The following is a 17,486-nucleotide window of genomic DNA, read 5'->3' on the forward strand; positions in this document are numbered from 1 at the left end:
GAGGCCTCATTTACGGAAGGATGGTGAAAAATGAGGGGTTTGTCATCTTGTATGGCAAGAAGCCTGTGTGTGGAAGGACCCTGAGGCTGGGATTAAGGGAATTGTGTCCAGCTCCCAGCTCTGGCATTTTAGTAGCTGTGGATTCTTACACAAAAAGAATTCTCTTTAGTTTTGTCATCTTGTCTCTCAAATTAGGTAGACTAGCATTTTATGGTGCACTTTGAAACTTCCAGAGTACTCGTATAGACATGATTATATTATTATAAAATTAAGAGAAGCAAAAGTACTTGAGAAGTAAAAGGAATTATTAATAATGAAGTATTTGTATTGGACTCACTCTTAGAAATGCAGCTCATTTGTGGACATACTTCATATGTAAATGCAGCATTGTAATATATGTAATATACATGTACAAATATGATTTCACGTGTGTTACAGGGAAGAAATGATTTCCCTCGGGGATGGAGACGTCAGGACCATGTGCCCCCTTCTGTCTATGAAACCTGGAGAATATTCTTATTTCAGTCCTCGGACCATGTCAATGTGGGCTGGCCCGGATCACTGGCGCTTTAGGCCTCGACGCAAACGTATGTAATTCTAGGTGGAATTTTAAGAAAAGAAGTAGTGTACGTGACCAGCCAGTCAGCAGTTAGCCAAGGAAGAGAAATGCCAGTCACAGCCCTGTTGTGTCTCTTAATAAGTCAAAGAAGCATACAGATGAGCCAGCCTCCTGGTTGGTCAGTTTGCCTGGCCTGGGATGAAGGGACAGTGAAAATGGAAGCCTCTGAGTGAGAAGAGTGTGTAATGGAGTCAGGAGAACGGGGCTCCCACCCTCACACTGCTCCCTAGTATACACATGACTTAACTCGGGCCGTGGGTGGGCATGACCCCCGGGCACTAGAGGGCATACAGGTGCTAATGCGCATGCTGACATTCTGTAGAACTCTGAAGGGCTGTGCTGACCTTATGTGTTTTGCAATGTCTCTTTGAAAGAAAGGGATAAGCATCTGTTGTTCTATGTTTTGTTTTGCTTTTGAGACAGGGTCTCACACTGTCACCCAGGCTGAAGTGCAGTGGTAAATCATGGCTCACTGCAGCCTTGACCCTCCCAGGCTTAAGCATCTTCCCACCTCAGCCTTCTGAATAGCTGGGACTACAGGGGCATGCCAGCATGCTCAGTTAATTTTTAAATTTTCTGTAGACGGCATCCTACTTTGTTGCCTAGGCTGGTCTGGACTCCTGGCCTCAAGCGATCCTCCTGTCTTGGCGTCCCAAAGTGTTGGGATTGCAGGCATGAGCCACTGCACCCGGCCAAGCATGTGTTTCTGATGTGTTTTCTTAGCCAAAACACAAATGATAAGTTTAGGATGAAAAGAGGGTGGCGGTTGAGCACTCCTACCATTGTGATGCTCAGACACGATGCCGCCTTGTGGTTTTGATAAGCCTTGATAAGGCTGTCAGCAGATCTTGTGAAATGAGTAAGCAGGCCACAGAAGTGAAATGCTGACATTTGTGTTCACTCTGCAGAAGATGCTCCCTCCCAATCAGAAAACAGAAAGAAGAGTACAAAGAAAGTTTTTGAAATTGACTTTGAAGATGATATTGACTTTGATGTATATTTTAGAAAAACAAAGGTTTGTACTGGATTTATTAGGATTGTACTTTCTTAAATTCTCTTCACACTCGTTTTTCCCTTTCAGATGTGATTTTTTTTTTTTTGAGATGGAGTCTCGCTCTGTTGCCCAGACTGGAATGCAGTGGCACGATCTTGGCTCACTGCAAGCTCTACTTCCTGGGTTCACGCCATTCTCCTGCCTGAGCCTCCTGAGTAGCTGGGACTACAGGTGCTCGCCACCACGCCCAGCTAATTTTTTGTATTTTTAGTAGAGACGGGGTTTCACCGTGTTAGCCAGGATGGTCCCGATCTCCTGACCTTGTGATCCTTCCGCCTCGGCCTCCCAAAGCGCTGGGATTACAGGCGGGAGCCACCACGCCCGGCCTCAGATGTGATTTTTTAAAATTCCATATAAATTTAATTCTTAGAGCAAACAGGTGGTTTCATTCTTCCTTGTTCCCTAAAGGCACTATTGAGAAATAGTCCTAAACTCAGTGGCAGAAAGAATCAAATTGAGAATAAAAAGAATAATGCTAGCAAAACACTTTTTTACATAGAACTACGAGAGTGATGGTAGACTCATGCTGCCCAAACCCTTCCCAGACTGCTTTAAAAAAGTAAGATGTTAATTTACCCATTGTTAAAATGCCTAAAACACCTTTTAAAAAATAAAAATTATAGGCCGCCACTATTCTGACCAAGTCCACTTTGGAGAACCAGAATTGGAGAGCTACCACCCTTCCTACAGATTTCCACTACGATGTCGACACTCTGGTCCAGCTTCACCTCAAACCAGGCACCAGGGTAAGCCCATTTCTTGGTTCCTTTAAGCACGCAAGGTCTCAAGTGGCTGATAGTGTGACGGTTAGGCAGTGCCTTTGAGGAAGGGGAGAGTGTGAGGAGGGGTTGTGTTAGCCAAGGGGTGTTGCCAGGAAATCAAATAGATAAGGCAAAGAAAGCTAAAAGGAAAGGCCTGTGTGATGGACACACAGTAAACACTCGGAAATAGTTTACCTGGCAAGAATGCTGGAAACTGAAGCCTCCATGCTGAAATTTAGGGGGCAGTGGGTGTAGTTTTTTGGTGAAGTTTCAACAATTTTTTAGTTATTTCTTGTTTCCTTTGCTTTCTCCATTTATTTATTTATTTAGAGACAGAATTTCGCTCTTGTTGCCCCAGGCTAGAGTGCAATGGTGCAATCTTGTCTCACTGCAACCTCTCCCTCCCGGGTTCAAGCAGTTCTCCTGCCTCAGCCTCCCAAGTAACTGGGGTTACAGGTGCCTGCCACCATGCCCAGTGAATTTTTTGTATTTTTAGTAGGGACAGGGTTTCACCATGTTGGCCAGGCTAGTCTCGAACTTCTGACCTCAGGTGATCCACCTGCCTCAGCCTCCCAAAGTGCTGGGATTATAGGTGTGAGCCACCGCGCCCGACTGATTCCTTTGCTTTCTCGTTGAAGTTGTGGATTTACTCACCAATTGCTTTATACAGTGAGGTTGCCTTACTCATGATCCAAGGTAATGGGTTTTCTATCAAAATTGTTCAAGTGCACCAAGTTGACTTTCAGAAAGCCGGGGGGTAGATTTTCCAACTTTTGTTTTTAGTGAAGGAACTCTTTTTCAAGTAACACTGTGCAGAAGGCCTAACCGCCAGTCACACAGAATAGAGCTGCTCTGGTTTATTTGGGACTAGTAGAGACACTGAGCCCTGCTACTCCAGGTTTGCGCTGTGCAGTGGAAAAGTCTGTTAGACTTAGATGACTTGTGAGGGCCCTTCTGACGCTAAAATGGTATAATTCTAGGATGAGATTGGGCATAGGAATTAAGATTTACTTCTCTAACCTGTTCAGTAGCTTTTAAAAAAATTGCTTTCTGCATTTATTCTTTCCTTTAGTTACTTAAGATGGCCCAGGGCCAAAGGGCAGAGACTGAGCATTATGAAGAAATTGAAGACTATGATTACAACAACCCTAACGACACCTCCAACTTCTGCCCTGGATTACAGGTGAAGGGGGAAAGGGGCTCTGTCCTCTCTTCTAAGCCAGGGAGTCATTTTTCTCTGCTTCCCATGTCCCCACTTTATGTGGCGGGAGACTGTTGGAAATTTTGAATCTAATAGAGGTTTTCTGGGTGAAGGGTCTGCCTTCCACCCAGTGCTAGGAGCTGAGCAGAGTCGAGGAAACAACCTCACCCTTGGCCTGCCTTACCTCACATCCTACATGCAGGAAGCAAATGGCCACACTCGAGTGAATGCGTCCACATGTGAATGAGTGCTTAGCCTCTGCTGCAGAGTACTAATATTGGCTGTTGTGGGATTTCAAAGGAATATAAACACTTTGTCCTCTTACGAGCTAGTATTTTGGCCAGGTAGACAAAACGCATAGACATGTGAAGGTGGTGTGATCTGGTGTGGCGAAAAATAAGTCTTTGGGGTGTATCTCCGACGACCAGGTTTCTAGCTCTGAATGTCGTTCTCATATTGCAAGCTTGTTGTGAACTTGTACAAGCCATCCCCGATCTTTAGATCATGGTTTAGACTAAAGAATTTCCATGTCCCTTCTCTGAGTCTACTGATGAGATGGCTGATACAGGTAACAGAAACTGGAAAAATAGGCTTCATCTGTGCCCCTGTATGTGGAAAGGGGGAAAAGAACTGGAAAAAAAATTTATTCACCTTATATTCTTACTCGGAAGAGAGTTAGGCTGTTATATTTTAGTGAAAATCCAGACTGACCTTTTGACCAGTGCTTCTCAAACTTTAACTTATATACAGATCACCCAGGGAGCCTATTTAAAGACTGACTTCTGACCTGTGTCCCCCAACCCCACCCCCTGCCCCTAGATACTGACTGATACATTCACTCTGGATGTGATCCCGAAAATGACTTTCTCACTTGTTTCTGGGTGGTACCCCTGCTACTGACCAGATGGCCCCAGGAATCTCCTGTGCTTTCCTTGGGTGGTATGTGCAGGTCATGTCTCCGGTATTTGAGAAATGTTTTCTTTTTTTTTTTTTTTTTTTTGAGATGGAGTCTTGCTCTGTCGCCCGGGCTAGAATGCAGTGGCCAGATCTCAGCTCACTGCAAGCTCCGCTCCCCGGGTTCCGGCCATTCTCCTGCCTCAGCCTCCCGAGGAGTTGGGACCACAGGCGCCGCCACCACGCCCAGCTAGTATTTTTGTATTTTTAGTAGAGACGGGGTTTCACCGTGTTAGCCAGGATGGTCTCGATCTCCTGACCTCGTGATCCGCCCGTCTCGGCCTCCCAAAGTGCTGGGATTACAGGCTTGAGCCACTGCGCCCGGAGAGGAATGTTTTCTGTAAAATGAAATCCTAAATCAGTTAGAAGCTGAAGGGGGGACATAGTGGCAATTATGATTATTGAATTCCTTTAACTCCCACTCGGAGGGTCTTAGGTTGATAACAGACACCTCTCTAACAGGGTTTATATAAAACAGGATGACAACTAGGGGCACCGAGAAGTTCATCGCGGTGTAACTCACTCAGTGAACTATCAGATGGTCTCTTCTTGCTTCCTAAACACGGAGTCTATTTCAAGGGTGTTTCTAAGCTCCTCTGGCAACTTCCACCAAACTCAAAGAGCTGTTTCTTGCCCAGGCTGCTGACAGTGATAATGAAGATTCTGATGACTTATTCGTGGGACCAGTTGGGAACTCTGACCTCTCACCTTCTCCTTGCCACCCACCTAAGACGGCCCAACAGAATGGAGACACTCCGGAAGCCCAAGGATTAGACATCACAACATATGGGGAGTCAAACCTGGTAGCTGAGCCTCAGAAGGTGCGGATGAAACGGCAGAGAATTACACTGTTTGCCTGAAGTCTGTGTCATTTCCTCTTACATGAGTCATGGCAGTCTGAGCTTGTTTTCTTCTCAATGTTAGCCTGTTGCTCCGAGTTTTAAATAGGGTTGTGAGAGTGAGCTGATGCTAATTAGGTTGTGTGGAACTGACCATCTCTGACCATCTCTCCAAAGACCTTGAAAAGACAACTGGGGAGGAACTGGTCACCCAAATAAGGCATATGAATGAAGGCTGCAGGCAGAGAATATAAATTTATATGCTAATTCAGCAAGGCTAGCTAGCTGTGTGGCTCTGAAAAATCTTGGCCAAATTCAGTTTGTATTAAACTATCATGCGTTAAACATTTATTTCTTCCATACCAGCTGGAAGGCTTTATGCTTGCCTTAGTATTTGATTCACTTATCTCTTTTACACTCTGGAATTCCAGTTAGCCTTAATGTAGAGTGCAGTTGATCAAAAAGAAATTAGATTTCATATGAGGGATTCTATTTTAGTGTCCAAAGAGAGCTCTGGGCTGGGCTCGGTGGCTCACGCCTGTAATCCCAGCACTTGGGGAGGCCAAGGCAGATGGATCACCTGAGGTCAAGAGTTTGAGGCTAGGCGCAGTGGGTCACGCCTGTAATCCCAGCACTTGGGGAGGCCAAGGCGGGCGGATCACGAGGTCAGGAGTTCGAGACCAGCCTGGCCAACATGGTGAAACCCCGTCTCTAATAAAATACAAAATTAGCTGGGTGTGGTGGCAGGTGCCTGTAATCCCAGCTACTCTGGAGGCTGAGGCAGGAGAATCATTTGAACCCGGGAGGCAGAGGTTGCAGTGAGTCGAGATCGTGCCATTGCACTTCAGCCTGGGCAACAGGGTGAGACTCCATCCCAAAAAAAAAAAAAAAGTTTGAGACCAGCATGGCCAAAATGGTGAAACACCATCTCTACTAAACATACAAAATTAGTGGGTACCTGTAATCCCAGCTCCTTGGGAGGCTGAGGCTGGAGAATCACTTGAACCCAGGAGGTGGAGGTTGCAGTGAGCTGAGATTGCACCACTGCAATCCAGCCTGGGTGACAAGAGCGAAACTCCATCTCAGAAAAAAAACAAAAAACAAAACAAGAAAACCAATAACAACAACAAAAAACAGAGATTTCTGTAGCTCCTTGGTTGAAATTGGATTCCTTCTTTAGTTGAACTCCAGACCTNAGAATCATTTGAACCCGGGAGGCAGAGGTTGCAGTGAGTCGAGATCGTGCCATTGCACTTCAGCCTGGGCAACAGGGTGAGACTCCATCCCAAAAAAAAAAAAAAAGTTTGAGACCAGCATGGCCAAAATGGTGAAACACCATCTCTACTAAACATACAAAATTAGTGGGTACCTGTAATCCCAGCTCCTTGGGAGGCTGAGGCTGGAGAATCACTTGAACCCAGGAGGTGGAGGTTGCAGTGAGCTGAGATTGCACCACTGCAATCCAGCCTGGGTGACAAGAGCGAAACTCCATCTCAGAAAAAAAACAAAAAACAAAACAAGAAAACCAATAACAACAACAAAAAACAGAGATTTCTGTAGCTCCTTGGTTGAAATTGGATTCCTTCTTTAGTTGAACTCCAGACCTTTGTTTTTACAATGGATTAATGGTAAAAGTTTCTTTATTCTACTTAGTTTTACTCTGTCATATACCTATTTCAGGTAAATAAAATTGAAATTCACTATGCCAAGACTGCCAAAAAGATGGACATGAAGAAGCTGAAGCAGAGCATGTGGAGTCTGCTGACAGCGCTCTCCGGAAAGGAGGCAGATGCAGAGGTCAGATGCTCTGCCTGTTCTGTAGGTGCCCAGCATGCGAGAGGAGAGTGGTTGATGTCTACAGCCGAAGACACCTCGATTTGGGCAATGCCTCCAAGGCAGAAATATTCATTCAAAAATACAGAGAGCTGGGCATGGTGGCTCACGCGCGTGATCCCAGCACTTGGGGAGGTTGAAGTGGGAGGATCACTTGAGCCCAGGAGTTTGAGGTCACAGTGAACTATGATACGATCGTACCACTCCACTCCAGTCTGGGCAAGAGAGAGAGATCCTTGAAAAACAAAACAAAAATACAAGGAAGACATCATGCCTCTAAGAGAGAAATGAACCAAGTGTACAAGCAGGCAGATCACACAGACTGTGATACAAATAGCAGACTAGTGTGTAAGGCATGATTCAGCCTTGCTGGTAATAAAAAAAGACAAGTGAAGCTTGTCAGACAAGTGAATCCTGATGCTACTGTAAAACAGCAGCAGGTTTAGTAATTCAGCTGTTTTCCATTAGTGAGGAGGGAAATTTGGAGTTCTTATTCACTGCTGGTACAGTTTAAGTTGCTATATGCTATGAAATGTTTAAACCCTTTGATCTAATAATTCTGATTTCAGGAATGTATTCTCAGTAGGAAGATAGTGGAAAAATAATTATTATACTGTCAGATTCTGCTTCTCCTTCAGAACAAGTTGAAACCTTGATTAACTTGGTCCACCTCAATGAAAGGAAGTATCAGTTAATTAGAATGCTTCCCTCTTTCTGACTCCTTCTTCTCAGGTAATATTCTGAGTTTAGACCTTTTGTAGCTGAGAAATGAAAACTGGTAAGTTGATTGAGGGCCCTAAGCTGGATATCAGAGAAAGCTTCAGTCATATTTATAAAGTTTTATCAACTAGAACAGAATGGGATGCAAGTGTGTGTCTTTGTCTTAAGTGGAAAGTTTGACTTTACTTTTCAATATGAATTTTGTGCTGCCCTTAGCAGTGCAGTCCAGTTGAAGCTACAAGTAATCATGGCTTTGGCTGGGCACAGTGGCTTACGCCTGTAATCCCAGCACTTTGGGAGGCCAAGGTGGGTGGATCATGAGGTCAGGCATTCAAAACCAGCCTGGCCAACATGGTGAAACCCCGTCTCTACTGAAAAACCAAAAAATCAGCCAGGCATGGTGGTGGGCGCCTGTAATCCCAGCTACTCAGGAGGCTGAGGCAGGAGAATCGCCTGAACCCAGGAGGCGGAGGTTGCAGTGAGCCGAGATCGTGCCACTGCACTCTAGTCTGGTGACAGAGTGAGACTCCGTCTGAAAAAACAAAAACAAAAAAATCATGACTTTTTATTACTGTTTTTTTTCTTGTTTGTTTTCAGAGCACCCTAGGACACCTTTGCAGTGTCTCCTTTACCAGGGTGATGCTGACCATTGACATCCATGTTCACCACAATGTCATTAGAGCAGGACTGAGACACTGGTTCCCTTTATAGATCCTTTTTCTTCAAAATAACTAAGAAATTTGTTTTCATTTAATTTAGGTATAGACTTTTGGTGATACACCTTTATTTTGTTGCTCTTTTTTTTTTTCTTTTTTGAGACAGAGTCTTGCTCTGTTGCCCAGGCTGGAGGGTAGTGGCGCTGTCTCAGCTCACTGCAAGCTCTGCCTCCCAGGTTCACTCCTGCCTCAGCCTCCTGAGTAGCTGGGACTACAGGCTCCCACCACAACACCCGGCTAATTTTTTTGTATTTTTAATAGAGACAGGGTTTCACTGTGTTAGCCAGGATGGTCTTGATCTCCTGACCTCGTGATCCGCCCGCCTCGGCCTCGAAGTGCTGGGATTACAGGCGGGAGCCACCGCGCCCGGCCTTTCGTTGCTCTTTCAAAAGTGCACTAGCCCTAACTGTCCGACCTGTAAATGTGCTTCTGTTAGGCAAACCACGGGGAAGCTGGAAAAGAAGGGGCCCTGGCAGAAGTGGCTGACAAGAAGATGCTTAGCGGGCTCACGAAGGACCTGCAGAGGAGGTGCGGGCTGGCAGGCGTGGGGCTTTGTGGGGGGCTCACCTACTCTCCTCTGAGCTGTCCGGGTGGCGGGCCCTCCACGCACACACAGCCTGTTTCCTATGACCCTTGTAGTGGCTGTTCTGTTTTCTTTCTGTGTTGATAGATAAGTTAATACAGACCACCTTTAAAAAAGGTGTTTTTCTGTGCCAGTGGTCAGAGTGTAACAGGAGATATTTTATCTCAGAAACTAGAAAAATCTGCTTATAAAATGCATCTGAAAGATTTGTCTCTCATTACTTTAGTCATTGCTTGTGTGACTTATTCATACTTGATGAATGAGCCTTTGTTCTAACAGTTGCAGTGACCTAAATACTTGCCCCTTTCTTTCCAGCCTGCCCCCTGTCATGGCTCAGAACCTCTCCATACCTCTGGCTTTTGCCTGTCTCCTACATTTAGCCAATGAAAAGGTAGGTAATTAAGGTAAGCATGGGAGTATTAGAGTATTCCCTGTTTACGTCAAGTCATTTAGCTTTTTATTTGATCTTGCATGGGCTACCATAGGATTTCTTAAATACTGTGACTCATGTGGTACCTTCAACCCAAATGATTAGCCAGGCACCTAGAAGTAACTTAGGAAAAAACCCATCAGGTTCGATTAGCAATGAAAATAGCACAGAGGACCCAAATGGTAAGATTTTAGATGACGGAAGTGTGATCAGTAAGTTCCCCAACCTAAGAACACAACGTGCTTTTACTTCACTGGGTGTCAAAGACTTTAAAGGCCAAAGCCTGGTTGTACCAAAGTCAAGACATATGGGAGACCTGGCAGAGGAAAGAGGAGAGAGATGAGGATGGAAAGAAAACAGTTGCAGAAAGAGAAGAGTACGTTTGGCCGTTGCTAAACACTTGGTGTCCATTAGGGTCCCCAGCCAGCTGATAACAGCACAGCCTTTGGCACCTGCAGTAGAGGCTATGGGCTGGGCCACGGCGTGTGCGGCAAGCACCACCCTGGGGCTGGGGCACCATGGCCATGGTGTGCACCACCACTGTCAGCTCCCCAGGAGGAGGGGTGGGCACTGGTGTGCAGGTACTGTCTGAATGCCGAAGTGTGGTTTTAGTGGGTGATTATGGGAATGGAATGGTAGCAAAAATGGGGTGCTGGTGGAAGCAGCCAGGATTTCCTATGTGCCAACATGTGACCTCTGGCCTCCTAGTGAAATCAGGAGCAGTGAGGACTGGCTCCATTTTCCAGGTCTCACTCTGCTTCGGAGAGAGGTTGCCCTGGCCTGTGTGGCACAGCCATCAGCCAATCCCAGTGACCTACCACTGGAAGTCAGAGACCAGTTTTTCTCTTGTCAATACCTTGCTTAGCTCACAACCTCATGAAGAAGAAGAAACTGTCCAGTTAGCAGAAGCTAGTTTTGATTCTGGGTGGGGAACAGGTGCAGAAGAGCCACTGGGCCAGGACCAAGTGCTGTATGTCTCCGACAACTGTACTGACCACTGGGCTCGTAACCACCAGTCTGGGTGTTCAAACCTCAGGCCTAAACAAAAGAGCCCAGTGTAGTTCCCAAGAAAGAACAATTGTACATCAGAGCCCTTGGGAATGGTTTTAACCCAGGAATGCTGAACTTGCATGGCTGCTGTTGGGGGGCAGTAAGACGGTGACCAGTGACTGTGGAGAGAGGACATGCCCCATTCACAAGCCTGTGAAGGCAGACATGCCCGTGGTTATAGGAGGTGGTAGTTCCTATACCTGACACATCCTAAGGTATCCGATGTCACATGCAAACTATGTGAAGAGAGAATGACTAAGAAAATAAAAAATTAAAAAATATACTATTATCATTGTTCTGACAAATTCATAAGTGGCTCTGCTGAGGATACAACATCTGAGGTGGGTGGTGTGCAGGCCATCCATCTGTCTGACTTGAGAAGTGTCGGGGGAGGCCTGGAATCTCACTTGCACACCATCTTGGTGGAAATAGGTGCTGGTGACTCTCCCACATGGGTGCTGGTCTCCTAGCACACCAGGCTCCTAGGCTGGCCTCCAAAGCTCAGAAACCTTCTGAGTCCAATTTAAGAGTGTTACTGCCTTCGCTCATCAGCCCCAGCCTGAAGGTCAGAGTGCTTCTCTAGGCTGTGTCTCTCCACAGAAACCTGCCTTGAGAAAGCTACTTCATGGCCCTCACTTGTTTCTTAAGGAGTCAGGCCAGGACAACGCTGCTAAGATACATTAGTGACTCTGCGGCTTCGCTGAGGTCATTTTCACTGAGGCCATGCTGCTCCGACCCCAGCTCTGCACCCCTGCTCTCAGTGGCAGTGCAGCCTCGTTCATTTTGCTGTGATCAAGTCTTGTTTTAAGGGTCCCGGAGCTCTTGGGGTTTGAAGAATGACTTGTGAGGCTGAGTGCTGGGGCCTGGCTTTGGGTTGTTTGAGAAAATGGGGTTGGAACATTGGCCACAATAGTTACTCTGGTAATCTACAGGGATCTGTGATAACTCGGAGCTTAGAGCCACCAAGAGAAATATTCTCAACACTTCACAGCAGAACTTCACCTCCTCTTGGACTTCTTTCTCTCTTTCTTTCACTCCTGTCTGGAGTCTGTTCCCCCACCACTGTGATAACAATCTCCCCTCACATAGCCAGGCAGTGTGTGGGGCTTAGGAGCCGGTGATGGGCATGAGGCCTTCTGCCTTCATGGCTCTCTACATGCCAGCAGCAGTGTGCGGCCTCCAGAACCTGAACTGCAGAAAACCTGCGAGGTATGACTTGAGCGCTCCGTCTTTAATGGCAAGGAAAGGTGCAAGTGGCTGTTGAGCCCTGGCACATCCCATCTGCCTCCGGTGCAGAGTCAGGGCAGGCTGGTTGTGGTGAAGTTCGTCGGGAAAGGCGTCTCACGGCTGCGTAGTCCTGAGGGAAATACTGCCTGGGGTTGGGGAGGAGCTGGGAGGGAGGTAGGGAAAGGCCTGTGCAGAGACTGGCAGGAGGGCACTGCTGTCAGGAACTAATGGAGGGATGGGGCAGTGGGGCAGTTGGGGGTGCCTGGAGGAGGTGTGCATGGACGGGGTTAATACAGTAGTGCCCCTGTTTCCACAATTTCACTTTCCATGGTTTCAGTTACCCACAGTCACCCATGGTCTGAAAATACTAAGTGGAAATCCAGAAATAAAGAGTTCGTAAGTTTTAAGTTGCAACTGTTCTGAGTAGTGTGATGAAATGTCACAGTGTCCCGCTCCATCCTGCCCGAGATCTGAACTGTCCCTGTGTCCACTGGATCCACACTGCAGACACGGCTCTCCCATTAGTCACTTGGCAGCCATCTCAGTTCCCAGGTCAACTGTTGCGGTACTGCAGTGCTTGTGTTCCACTCCCTCTTACTTGACTTAATTTTTCTATTTTATTATTAGTTATTGTTAATCTCTTACTGTGCCTAATTTATAAAGTAAACTTGATCATAAGTGTATGTGTATAGGAAAAACGAGGTATGTTTGTGTATACATATACATAAAAATCATGCGTTGTGTTTGATTTGGTACTATATGGGTTCAGGCATCCACCAGGGACCTTGGAACATCCCTCGAGGATGAGGGGGGAACAAATGACTATATGTATGTGTTGTGGCTCCTGATGACCTCCCATCTGCCTCCATGAGCATCTTTAGGGCAGACAGCTCAGCTCTTAGGCCCTTTATAGGGGGTGGGTTGCAGGAACCAGAGCCAGACAAGGCTTGCTTTTTGCTTTTTTACCTAAGTCATTTTGTTGTAACAAGAATTGGGAATCAGTTTTTTCATGCAAGTTATACTTGCTATGAAACAGTTTTTCTTATAATCATGGGACAGACTTTCTTCTCGTAGTCACTATCTTGTAACTGTGATTGGAATTGATGATTCTTTTATTCTCAGTATACCAAAGTCCATGCATGTTTTGGTCTTGCCTCAGAATCTAAAGCTGGAAGGAACAGAGGACCTTTCTGACGTTCTTGTGAGGCAAGGAGATTGAGTTCGCTGTGGAGAAGTCAGGAGGCCCGTCACTTACTCAGCTGCCGGGACATCCCCAGTCTGGGTGGAAGAAGATGCCATGGGCTTCTACCCAGGCTGTAGCCAACTACCAGCGTGCCTGTTTATTTGTAGCTCTTTCCTTCTCTCCGTCACGGTCTGGGAGCCAGCGCCCTGAAACTCTGTGCTTGACTGATGAAACCTTACTGCCCTATGGTGACCATCTAGGAGAGGGGAGGGCAGAGCGGGTGAGGGTACTGCTCTGGATTGAGAAAACCTATATCCATTCTTCGTATCAGTGTGTAGTTCTAGTCTCCTAAGTTGATCTGTTATTTTCCAAACTCTACTCTTGTAGAACATTTTCCAGTGGGCACTGAATGTTGCCCTTGAAGAACTTCATAATCCATGTACATGAAATACACCATATGTACACTTACAAATGTATATAGAATGCTCAAAAATAAAATTCTTAGTAATATAACTGGCAAAATATTTGAGTGTCCACTAGATGAGTATCAGACCTAGTCCTTACCCTTGAGGGGATGCAGTCCTGGTAGTTACCCAGGATACCCACACGTCAATATAAGGCAGAAGACGCCTAAGGGCCAAGATGGTTTGCCTCGGAGGAGAATGGAAGAGAGAGAACACTGGCTGGACATTGAGATTGCAAGATTGGGTCCTGCTTAAATCCCAGGATTCTGCTGGAGGGAGCCGGTAGTGATTCTTGTCCCTTCTGTACATTGCTTCGTGTAGTGTTCTCAGCATCCCTAGGAGGAACTTACTGTTGTGACTCTCATGTTGCAGAGGAGGAAACAGACACCCAAGGTAGAGTAACTTGCATAAGGGCAGCCGGCTGACTGTCAGGGGTGGGCTGAGCCTGGTAATCTGCCTCCAGAGTCTGCTCTCAGCCACTGTGCTCTGTGCTACCTGGGTGGGTCATACAGGCTCAGCAGTGGGTGGAGAGCAGTACTCAGATTTGTCCATCTCCACAGAATGCAGCACACACAAATGTACAAGTTCTTCCCCTAACCTCAGAGAAATAGGGGAATTAACTTTGCTTGCAATTTGAAACAATATTTTTTTGTTGTTTTGTTTTTTTTTGAGACGGAGTCTGGCTCTGTCGCCCAGGCTGGAGTGCAGTGGCCGGATCTCGGCTCATTGCAAGCTCCGCCTCCCGGGTACACGCCATTCTCCTGCCTCAGCCTCCCGAGTAGCTGGGACTACAGGCGCCGCCACCTCACCTGGCTAGTTTTTTGTATTTTTAGTAGAGACGGGGTTTCACCGTGTTAGCCAGGATGGTCTCGATCTCCTGACGTCGTGATCCGCCCGTCTCGGCCTCCCAAAGTGCTGGGATTACAGGCGTGAGCCACCGTGCCTGGCCTTGAAACAATATTATAGATGTTGATCCAAGTAGTTCTGTTACTGGCTGGTCCTGGATCTCTGCCAGAACATCCGTCATCATTGAGTGGCTAAATAGAGATCTTGGATATAGGCCAGAAGCAGTGAAGTATATAATCAATTGACAATTGCTCTTGATAATAACTTGCTTCTTAGCCAGAAACTACACAAAACAAAAATAATCCCCTCCCCACAGGAATATGCTTTCCAAATTGTGTCCAAAACATTCCCTGCTCTATTGTACTGAGAGGGTTAGAGACTTAGCTGTCACACCATGGAACTCTAAAAGAGCATGCTTTAGAAAGAGCAGTGGTGCTGCAGGCGAGAATCCACACTCTGTCTTGCTGGGTCTGAAGCTTCCATCACTTTCCCAGGCCAGGTCAGTGCTGGGCTTCTTGCTCTGCTATTCCTGAAAGTAGAACTGGCTAAGCCCATTCCTTCCCTCAGTCAGCCCCACTTCTCTACAGTGGGGTCTGGGCGGGGGCTGAATTACCAGTAAAACTAGAAAGACTGGGACCAAGTGCAGTTGTCCACACCTGTCAATCCTAGTGCTTTGAAAGGAAGAGGCAGGAGGATTGCTTGAAGTCAGGAGTTCGAGACCAGCCTGGGAAAACAGACCCCCATCTTTAAAAAAATGTTTAAAAATTAGCCAGGCATGGAGGTGTGTGTCTGTAATCCCAGCTACTCAGAAGGCTGAGGTGGGATAATCACTTGAGCCCAGGAGTTTGAGGCTGCAGTGAGCTATGATCACACTACTGTATTCCAGCCAGGACAACAGAGTGAGAGCCTATCTCAAAAAAAACTGATGAGTTCAATACCAACTTCTTCAACGAAATCCCCTCCCCTTCCCCTGGCTTCTCCTGTTTCCCTCATTACACGGTTGCTGTGGGCTACGTGTGCTGTGGTCTGAATGTTTGTGTCTAAAATTCCTATGTTGAAATCCCCTAATACATTTGGTATTGAGATGGGGCCTTTGGGAGGTGATTAGGTTATGGGGGCAGATCCCTTGTGAATGGGATTAGTGCTCGCTCTTACAAAAGAGGCCTGAGGAAGCTTGTTCGCTCCTCTTCCCCTTCTGCCGTGTAAGGATGCCATGAGAAGGCACCACCTGTGGGCAGTGAGCCCCTCACCAGACACCAGACCTGCTGGCACCTTGATCTTGGACTTGTCAGCCTCTAGAACCATGAACAATAAATCTGTTTATAAATAAGCAGTCTAAGTCTTTTTTTTTTTTTTTTTGAGACGGAGTCTGGCTTTGTCGCCCAGGCTGGAGTGCAGTGGCCGGATCTCAGCTCACTGCAAGGTCTGCTTCCCGGGTTCCCGCCATTCTCCTGCCTCAGCCTCCCGAGTAGCTGAGACTACAGGCGCCCGCCACCTCGCCCGGCTAGTTTTTGTATTTTTTTTTTTAGTAGAGACGGGGTTTCACCGTGTTAGCCAGGATGGTCTCGATCTCCTGACCTCGTGATCTACCCGTCTCAGCCTCCCAAAGTGCTGGGATTACAGGCTTGAGCCACCGTGCCCGGCCTAAGTCATTTTGTTATAGCAGCCCAAATTGACTAAGACAGTGGGTATGCAAGATAAGTTTATTTTATATAAAATACTTTGGAAAGTACGTATTCCAGGACTGGTGTGACGGTTCCATGAAATTATGAGAGACCAGGGATCCTTCCAGCTCATCCTTCTGTTTCAGTGTGGCTGCTGGAGTCCAGCCATCACATCCATAGTCGAAGCAGCAGGATGAAGGACTGGGGGTTAAGAGAACTGGTGCCCCCTGTTAAATCGGTTTCCTGGGGGGTTGATATGAATATTTGCCACCTCAGGATGCCACAAAGGTCCCCACTAGCAAGAAGGCTCCCACCAGATGTGGACTCAACCTGGGACTTTGCGGCCTCCATAACTGTAACAAATTCCTTTGTCAATGACCCAGTTTCAGGTATTCTGTTGTAGGTAACAGAAAACAAACTAATACAAATGGTAATGTGTCCAGCTAAAAATGTGGGTTTTGTTAAGGTTAAAAGAAAATTTGAGGTAGCCAGCAGTATCTGCCTCAGATGCTGAGAAGCCTCCTGAGACAAGAGCACGTACCATGTCCATAAATGAAGTTTTAACATTCTCTGCCAAACAGAACCAGAATTGAAGGGCAGGAGAGTTTGCAAGATAGAATTGTGGGGCCCTAAGAGAGAATCCATCCAAAGGAAGAGGGAACCAGGCATTACAAACTGAATTGAACCCGGAGGACAGATGTCTGAAGGGGGTTTGTAGTTCCCAATAAAGTATGGTACAGCTAGGTGCACTTCCCTGGCTGGACCACCCTATAGTGTATGATCCCCCTGGGGAGCAAGAGGCTGCAGGTAACGCTTTGGTGCCCTAGCAATTCTGCTGTGGTACAACTATAATGGATCACAGGCAGAGTGGGGCGTTGTTCCCCTTCTTAGCACAGGACATGGGGCCATTTCAACACCACAAAGATTTGCAGCATCTGTGGCAACCAGTTTTTGGTGCCCTGGAGCAAGGAAAGGAACCGTTGATGGTGGCTGAAGCCAACCTGCTCAGCACTGAGGCAGCAAGCCATCATCTAGGTCTGCGAGCAGCATTCTCAGTTTTGAGGTTCATTTAAAAATGTTTTTGGGGGGAAGTGGGGATCGTTCATGGGTACCAAAAGAAAAAAAATGAATAAGACCTACTATTTGATAGCTCAATAGGGTGACTGTAGTCAATAATAAAAATCATCTATTTTAAAACAGAGAATGTAATTGGAAAGAGTAAATGCCTGAGGGGATGGACCCCCCCCCCCCGTTCTCTGTGATGTGCATGCCTGTGTCAAAACATCTCATGTACCCCTTAAATATATGCACCTACTATGTACCCACAATTTTAAAAATAATA

At 46.6% G+C, this 17,486-nt stretch overlaps 1 protein-coding gene across 5 annotated transcripts in view; it reads left to right on the forward strand.

The window, feature by feature from the left end:
• NCAPH (non-SMC condensin I complex subunit H) overlaps nt 1-13,694 on the forward strand; it is a 46,699-nt gene extending 33,005 nt beyond the window's left edge. For 3 of the 5 annotated variants that reach the window (XM_017860477.1, XM_017860474.1, XM_017860476.1), the window contains exons 10-18: nt 439-587; nt 1,528-1,634; nt 2,297-2,419; nt 3,507-3,617; nt 5,228-5,410; nt 7,109-7,225; nt 9,134-9,225; nt 9,596-9,671; nt 13,147-13,692. In XM_017860477.1, coding sequence (XP_017715966.1) covers nt 439-587; nt 1,528-1,634; nt 2,297-2,419; nt 3,507-3,617; nt 5,228-5,410; nt 7,109-7,225; nt 9,134-9,225; nt 9,596-9,671; nt 13,147-13,206 — 1,018 coding nt within the window. In that variant the 3' untranslated portion in view covers nt 13,207-13,692. Of the gene's footprint in view, nt 1-438; nt 588-1,527; nt 1,635-2,296; nt 2,420-3,506; nt 3,618-5,227; nt 5,411-7,108; nt 7,226-9,133; nt 9,226-9,595; nt 9,672-13,146 lie in introns of all 5 variants that reach the window. The other 2 variants (XM_017860473.1, XM_017860478.1) reach the window with 2 other exon arrangements.
• The last annotated feature ends 3,792 nt before the right edge of the window (nt 13,695-17,486 follow it).

Source organism: Rhinopithecus bieti, unplaced genomic scaffold, assembly GCF_001698545.2.
Source record: "Rhinopithecus bieti isolate Rb0 unplaced genomic scaffold, ASM169854v2 scaffold_54331, whole genome shotgun sequence".
Taxonomy (NCBI): domain Eukaryota; kingdom Metazoa; phylum Chordata; class Mammalia; order Primates; family Cercopithecidae; genus Rhinopithecus; species Rhinopithecus bieti.